The sequence below is a fragment of the Cricetulus griseus genome, chromosome 8 (genome assembly GCF_003668045.3).
Source record: "Cricetulus griseus strain 17A/GY chromosome 8, alternate assembly CriGri-PICRH-1.0, whole genome shotgun sequence".
In the NCBI taxonomy this organism is placed as follows: domain Eukaryota; kingdom Metazoa; phylum Chordata; class Mammalia; order Rodentia; family Cricetidae; genus Cricetulus; species Cricetulus griseus.
The window spans coordinates 16,773,498-16,782,379 of NC_048601.1; the positions used below are offsets into that span (position 1 = coordinate 16,773,498).

General features: G+C 38.3%; 1 protein-coding gene across 1 annotated transcript; it reads left to right on the forward strand.

Moving 5' to 3' along the window:
- The first annotated feature begins 603 nt into the window (after positions 1-603).
- Positions 604-7,635, forward strand: LOC100769507 (early activation antigen CD69). Its single transcript, XM_027429820.2, has 5 exons — positions 604-667; positions 4,650-4,772; positions 5,757-5,956; positions 6,234-6,337; positions 7,527-7,635. The coding sequence occupies exons 1-5, from the start codon at positions 604-606 to the stop codon at positions 7,633-7,635; spliced, it is 600 nt and encodes a 199-aa protein (XP_027285621.1).
- Positions 7,636-8,882: the final 1,247 nt, after the last annotated feature.

Below are 8,882 nucleotides of genomic sequence, written 5' to 3' on the forward strand. Positions count from 1 at the left end.
AAATAAAACCTGTCCCAGTTGGAGAGAGAGCCACGCGGATAGAGATTTTAAAATTCCCTACTCAACAGCGCACCTTCTGGCTACCAGCAGCACCTGGCACACAATAGATACCCAATAAATGCCAATAGCTACAGGTACAAAGAAATGCATGCGTAGGATTACAAAACAAAGTTTGCTCTCTCTTCCAGTGTTTTTCCATATCAAATACGGTGACCTCAAACCATTAACTCTTTGCTTAGATTATGCTATTTCCTAAGTTATTTATGATTTTCTAAAAATTTGGGGAAAGGTGTCTTCAATTCTGGGAAAATCCCACTTAACTACTGTTGTGAGAAAGCACATTTCAGACAGCAGGGAAAGCCCGAAGCTCACCACCACAACACACGGTGAAGTGTCTGGGCCACTGGAGCATAAATTAAAGAGAACTGGCAGAATTGACCGAGTAGAAGAGAGGAGGAAGGGGTGGGGCCAGACTGATGGGGTTTAAAAGCTGAAACGCTTCAGAGACCAAGACACTGAACAAGACAGCTCCAGCAAGAGCTCACTGTAGCCCTCTTAAGATACACCAGAGAAGCCAGGGAATTTTGAGAAGAAAAAAAGAAGATGAATTCTGAAGAGGGCTCTGTAACAGAGAACAGCTCTTCACATCTGGAGAGAGGGGAGAGGGGTAAGTCTTGTGATTTCTTACATTCTGGTATGATCTCTATGTCTGGTGAATGGAAGAGAGTGCAGAATGGACAGATATCTTTGGAGGACTTGGTTAGGTTCTATTTCAGTTGGGAAAAGAGAGACTGGCCGTAGGTAAATACCAGAGAGGGAGCTATATGAGTTTCAGAGGATCTTTAGATGACTTTTCCTTCGAATCAATTACATCATTTCAACTATCAAATTTAAATGGAAAATTCTCTGCCTTATCCTACTTACTTGCTTTCATTTTCCCATAACCATCTGTGCATAATTCAGGAGGTCTTAACCCTCTTTATGAAGAGCTCCTTTTCATATGAACAGTTATGTTCTTGGTCTTTCCTTGTATGTTGTCCTGCTTTCTGTGTGTCTTGCTTCTTCAGTGCTCCCATCACAAATCCTTCAGTGGGCAGAAGCACACAGATCTCCAGTCTAAGAGAAAACAGCTATACACACACATAAACATTCACAGTGTGTCTCGTGATGACCTATTGGGATGTAGCCCTTCCTTTCTTTAAAATGTCATCTTCTGCCATGATCTCTTTGGAACACCTTCTTTCCATTTTATCCTATTTCTGTCCTCCAATGGCTCATTTCAAATTCTATAACAACTATATGTTTTTTCTTCGTTTTTGTTGTTGTTGTTGTTGTTTCTCAAGACAGCGTTTCTCTGTGTAGCTTTGATGTTTTTCTTCATTTTTATCCAAACATGATCACTCTGCACATTTCCCTGTGTCTGTTCTACACACATTATTCTTCCTATTGTCAGAATTCCCCCATGCTGTTTCTGAGAGATGAGGAGCCCTCAAGCTCTTAGCACTTGGGAACTAGAGTGATTGTAAGTAAGAGCTCTGCAGTTAATAATGGAATGTGCTAGACCCAACACAGCTGGGACCGTTGGTGATGAGGGAGATATTTTATGAGTGTTTCATTGTCAGGTTGGTTTATTATAAAAAAAAAAGCCTCCATCACCTTTAAAAACCCATCCCTTATTTGAGATCATGAAATCAAGTACAGACAAATAGTTTGCAATATTCATTTTTATAGACCTAAGTCACCCATACCTGTATGTCTCACTTAAAATGAAAAAAAAGTATAACAAATAATAATGAAACTATAATCAATAGTGGAATGAAGGAAGGGGCTAATGCAGAAAATCCCATTCTGGTCTAGGATTAGACCCATCTACCCTTCTATGTTTAGCCTATGCTCTCATTGTCATAACCGTAATCGTAAAGGAATCAGCAGGCTCCTCTTGGGTAACTGAAAGGTGATAAATAGGTGGATCTGTTTTCAACCTCTACAATAAGTCACAGGCCTCAGACGTGTGCTGTTACGGGGGAATGTTTTGTTGCCTAGGTGACAGGTTGAGCTGTGGTTAGCCGTGACCCCCAGTGATGGAAATAAAGTGTCACGTGGGAGCTTGTCTCCACACTCTGTCCACCAGGTGGGTCGATGTGTTGAGCTTGCTGATATCTAGGTGTTGTTTTGGATGTAGATGTGTTTTCTGTGGAGCTAGAGTTATTGACAAATGGAGTACGAACAGTGTGACTGACTACCATATGTGGAGAAGTGAAACTAGACCCATCTCTGGACTTGTTATCAGCCTGCCAAAGACTACCTCTGAAGATAAGTCTGTAGGTGTAAAAAGGGAGGCAGGGGAAAAAACAGATCCTGGCAGGATTGATAAAGTCTTCTCTTAGAAAATCTGAAAATGGACTCTAACCAAGAAAAAGAAAAAGGAAAACCTCTAGGAAATGCATGGGTTGGTGATATTAGTTAGACTGTGCCTTCTCTGCAACTTTACCTGTAATGAGATGTTTTAAGAAAAAGAAAAAAAAGAATTCACAAATTCCAAGATACAGTCTACAGAATGATTCTTTTAGTTATAAAAAGTCATCCACATTGAAAAGTTATATGCTATAATGAGAAAAATCATTTGGGACAAGTTCTCAACTTGCAGCCAAAACCAGCTGCAAGCTCACTGACCCCCTACTTGTTGGGATTACAACAGTGGAGACAGATTGTCACTGCCAGTTATAATGTCATTCATGGAGCCATTTCACACTGTAGCTTCTGTGAACATTTTTAAATCTAATTTGGGAACTTATAAGGGCATTCTTGTGGGGCCACACTGTGTTGAATGTTGAGGGTCATCCTACAAAAAACAAATCAAAATCTGAAGCCAAAAATGACTTCTCCCTCTGTCTACTTATCTAACATGCTAGAACAGACATATTCCTACCTATGCAAATCCTGACAAAGAAACGTTTCTTTTGTGTTGTTGTTGTCATCTTGTTTACTTGTTTGGGTTTTTTGTTCTTGTTCTTGTTTTGTTTTGTTTTCCAAGACAGGGTTTCCTCTGTGTAACCCTGGCTGCTCAGAACTCACTCCATAGACCAGGCTGGCCTCTAACTCACAGAGATCCTCCGCTCTCTGCCCCCTGAGGCCTGGGATTAAAGGCATAGGCCACCACTGCCTGGCTAGAAACATTTCTTATTATTTAAAGGTAATGGTGACTTTGCTCAACCTTTATAGAGAAAGTTAAATGGAAAAATTCTGCTTAATATAGCACCTTTATAGAACTGTTATTTCTTTTTATTATTCAATTCTATCTTAGAAAATTAAATGTTTCACTGTCCATTCTTACGTTATCATTTTAACTGTGGTATAATTTACATGCAATGAATGAACAAATCACAGAACTGCAGTGTGATGACATGACAACTGTGTAGCCACAGTTCCCATCAATATTTGAATATTCTCATCACCTGAGGACATTTGCAGGTCCCATTTCCACAAGCATAAATGCAAACACTGTCTCAGATCTCACACCACGTCTTATTTTGGCTACACTAAAGTGCCACTTATATGGAAATATGTATTATGCAATCTTTATCGAGTATATTTTTTATTTAACATTATCTTTTTTAAGAATCATATTGTATGCATCGGGGTTTTGTTTGAATTGCTAAGAATTATTTTATATGGATATATCAAAAAGCATGTATTTACTCTTAAGTGGACAGATATTTGGATTATTTTCAGGACTTGATATTAATGATAAATCTATGAGTATTCTTGTGCAAGATATTTTAGGAATATGTTTTATATCCCTTAAAGGTAGTGTATGTATTTGTGTAAAAGACTGTCTATATCATATAGTGGTATGTGCATAACATTGTTTTTTATTTGTGTCTGTGTGAGTATAGGTCATATATGTATAGGTTTCTTCAGAAGCCTAAAAGGGGCACTGGATCCTCTAGAGCTTAAGTTATAGGTGGTTGTGAACTGCCTGACAAGGGTATTGGAAACTGAGCACTGGTCTTCTACAAGAGCAGTATATGCTCTTAACTACTAAGGCATCTCTGCAGTCCCTATGTATACATAGCATTTAAAAAATATTTTCAAAGTATTTTTTCAATGTCCTTGCTTAGCAATAATATATAATAAGTTCCCAGGTGTTACATATCTACACTATCATTACCAAGAATCATAATCAAGTTTAAAATTCTTATTTAATCCCACTTTTAGATATTTATGCACAAACTTACATTTCACTCTATTGCATTGTTCACATTTACTCCATGTATTTTATCTCTTCTAAACAGTAGCAAACTCCAAGGAGACTAAGAAACTACAGCCACAATGTTCCTTTTATATATCTACTATGGTGACTGGATGTTTAAGAGGTCTTATATTGTATTTAAAACAAGAAAATAATATGCTTGGATTTTTTTCATAGCTATGAAATGCCCATATATATATATATATAATCTGTGTCAGCATTTTGCCTGCCTAGCCAACAAAACATTTTCCAAATGTGCTCATAATTTGGTAATATTGACTATTGACATTTTATATTATGGGATAACACATTACTATTTTAAATTTTATACTTCTTAAGAAATAACAAATGTTCTGTCTTACAGCCTGAATTCATAGCCACTTCTCTCCCTTTTCAGACCATGGCACCCATATGTATTTTGAGAAACATCACGAAGGATCCATTCAAGTTCCTATCCCTTGTGCTGTGTTGGTTGTGGTCATCATTACTTCCTTAAGTATAGCTCTAGTTGCCTTGCTTGGTGAGTCTAAACTTCATGAATTTTCTCAAAGCCTGCTAGCAGTAAGCATTCACTTACAGCTGAAATGAATGGGTCTTAGTCTAATCTAGTTAATTAGGCCTTCTGGTCAACTTAGAAATAACTCATATGCCATAAACAACCAGTTTTATGGTCAGCATGAAATATAATGAATGTTTCCCAAATGACAGCTGCAACAATTTTATAAATACAAAAAGCGTCTGATTTATCCATTATGTAGAATAGAACATGTTTACATCTATAAGAAAGAATATATATACATATATAGCTCGTGTGTGTGTGTGTGTGTGTGTGTGTGTGTGTGTGTGTGTGTGTGTGTTTATGTGTGGATAAATTAGAAAAAATGTAGACTTCATTCACAGTTGACAGGAAAAAATGGTATCTAAAAAAACAGTATCTATAGATTGATCAAAAAGTGGCCAATATTTTTGTCTTTTATCTCAAACCAACAGACTAGAAAGTGAATTATTATGACAGCCAGGACTCCCAGGGCCAGATGGATCATGCTGTGCCACCATGCATGACAAGACACATTTGTGTCTTTTACAAATAAGAAATGTTACAATTTGAGGAAATACCCCAAATAATCCATCTTACTGCATTTTTAATTGAAAATAATTTGCATAGTATCTTGTGATCACACTTTTCTTTCCTGCACCTCCTCCCAGACCTCTCCATGTACTTTATTCTCAGCCTGAAAAGAGTCCTTCATTCTTTTATCTCACAAACTACACCCTAGATTGTGCCTTCTGATTCCTATGTGTGGGCATTCAGATTCAAAACTCACTTGGAACTCCCAATACATGTTTCCTCCTTTAGCCCAAATGTTATTTTTGAGATTTCCCCATTTCTTGTCATTTTCTAGTATAATGACACATTCCTCTGCTCATGCCCCTGGGCTAGGTTTGCCTGTGGAGAGGGTTTGGTCTCTTCTGTTACTAACACAAATGATCTTCCTGTCCACAGTGGGCCAGTACAATTGCCCGGGCCTGTATACGAATTTGGCATCATCTGACCACCCTGTTGCTTCCTGCGAGGATGAGTGGTTGGCATACAGGAGGAAATGCTACTTTTTCTCTACCACAACCAACAGCTGGGCCTCGGCCCAAAACTCTTGTTCTCAAGAGGGTGCTACTCTTGCTGTTATCGATTCCCGAAAGGACATGGTAAGATTCACAACTGATTTCATCTATTTTATTTAGATCTTCTATGATTTCACTGTGTTATTTTCTAAGTGGAAACTGGGTACCTATCTCGCATGCAGGAACATTCAGTCACAGGGGGCCATAGGAACCATCTAGAAAGTCAAAATGAGAGTCTGCTGTATAGTTTTGTAGTGTGGTTTTGCTGCCTAGTTTCAGAGACCAGCCTCTCAGAGGAGCCCAGCTAACAAAGATCAACTTACCCAGTTAAGTTTGTAACATAACTTCATTGTGCTTTAAGATATTTCTGAAGAGACACGCTGGTGAACAGGAACACTGGATTGGGCTGAAAAACGAAGCTAATCAGACATGGAAATGGGCAAATGGCCAAGATTTTAACCACTGGTAAGTTACAAGAAATCTCTTTGTCCCTTCTAGGCTGACACTTAAAAAAAATCCTTATTTCATTTTTATTTTATTTTTACGCTCCCCTCATTTTTTTTTTTTATGTTATGTTGGTGCAGGAGACTCAGTTCTTTATCACACAGCTCTCAACACTTCTCTTGTGTGTATTATGCTCCTTGGAATTATTTAGAGACACCCTTTATTATTAAAATTCACTCAAAAACTCCTTTTAATAACTTAACTTTGTCTTGGCAAACACTAGTGTGAGCAATAGTCTTACTGAGTTTGGGCCTAGTCCAGGAACACTTCTGATGGTGGCTGATGAAGCAGTTGTTGGGAAAGAATTGCCTATTTCACCTCCTCTCTCAGTTCAGGGACAAAGGACAATATTTTAGTGCCTAATTACAAGTGTCTATGAACCTAAGGGAAACTCACCCCCCAAGCAAGCAATAAAGACATCCTTGTTACCAATCATTAAGTTTTGAGGGACATTCTATAAAGTTAGTGTTGATCTTTGACATCTAAAATCTCAGAATGAGTAAATTTCTCACTCTTAACATTTGTATAATAAATGATAGAATATCAGAATTAAAATCTACATTTCTAAAGGAGGCTCAGTGGTGCATACCTTTAGCCTTAACACCCAGGAAGCAGAGGCTGTTGAATCTCTGTGATACCAAGGCCTGCCTAGTCTAACACTGAGACCCTTTCTCAAAAACAAACAAATTGTATTCCTGGTAGAGGTACTTTTAATATGTATCCCATGCTTGTATACCTACATCTAGGCTACAAAGGAATACAAGAAAACCACCTGTGACCTAAATAAAACAGTAGTATTTGACGAAATTAGCTGTGAATCTTACCATTCCCTAAGTCCCCTAAAACTGTGTTTCTTGAAGGACCAATGAACTAAAATAATGATAACAAACTGTTCCTCTGCTGGGACACCCACTAAAATCAGAAAAATAAAGCCTTTAGCTCTACCTGCTTTCTCCACCAAGATTCCTTTCCTGTGTTGTCTGTTGTCTCTACACAGTAAACCATGGCTACTTGACTGGAAGACTTGTGTTGTGTGCTTCCTATTCAGGAACAGACAGCAAAGGCAGTGGTCACCACAAAATTTGTTCTCATGTAACTCTCTAGAAATGATGGACTGGAAATAAATTTGAGTGTCTCTATGGTTTGACAGGTTCAACATAACAGGGTCTGAGAGGTGTGCATCTCTGAACAACACAGACATTACTACCGTGGACTGTGAGGCGAGCTTACACTGGGTCTGCAGCAAGCCCTTCAGATGACAAGGAAGCCTTTATCTGTAGATAACTGCAGCATAGATCCACAGGAATGTTGTGTGACTGAATAATACTCTATGGTCAAATTTCCTGCACAAACCTCACAGACCAACTTTACCTGATCCTGGGACTCTTCCAGATAGGACTATGGACAAAAAGGGAGAGAAACTCCAGGAAGATCTGTACTGGGGTCTCCCTTGACCATGACCTGAAAACGTCACTCACTGATAATCACAGTGGATGAATACGAAGCCTCATAGATGCACTTTATATTTTAAATCTAGAATGAATAAAATGACTAGGTTTAGAGTTACTATTTATTGCTGAATGACTGCGACAGCCAGTGCCTTCATGCATTTGCACTATTTGAAGGGTTTGGGTGGTAGTAAAAGCAGAATGTAGATATAGGAAAATTTAACTGGTTAATGATTTTTCTCAAACCCCAAAAGTATTCACAAGTAGATCCATGCTTAGGAAACCAAGCTTTGCCATAGCTCCCTCTATTTACAGACCTTTGCCACTTTATTTTGTCAATGGTTTTTTCCACAAAGAATAAGGGTGACCTTTTCTTTAACTTCCTCAGTGTAGACAGCTCATTTTCAATGGCACATGTTTCTTTTGTCTTTAAAAATCTGCTCTGTAGTGTATTTCAAGGAAGAGACGAAAGCATAGCATATGAGGAATATTTGTAAAGCAGATTTCAAAGTGCTGAAAAAAGTGCAATATGTATTGTGGCAGATCCCTGTCAGGGCCTACACCAAGTGGTTTGACCCTGGAATAATTCCAATACTGTCAAATAACCTATTTGTGTCTTTCCCAGTCCATAATGTCACATGCAGTACTTTGTTCCATCTATTTCCTATGTGCAATAAAATGTTTATATATTTGTTTGTATCTTAAATCTCTGTATAATTTTAAGATGTTTCTATGTATGTGGAAATAAAAGAATTGACACAATGGTTCCCAGAAGCGCTCATTCAAACTTATATTCTGTTACAGCATCAAACTGCCTTCCAAAGTGGGGTCTCTAAACCCATAGGTTAGTTAGTGCAGCTCGCAGACCCTCACCAGAGAAGTTCCTTGTGCAGTGGGCGATGGTTATTACAAAGTCTTCAAACTGGTCATAGTGTAGAGAATGGGTGACCATGGAGTGCTCAGTCACAAAATAAACATGCTCCCCAGAAAGGTTCCTGAAATATCATGGGAGAGGAGGCAGAAAAATTATGAGAGCCAGATGTCAGGGAGGACTGGTG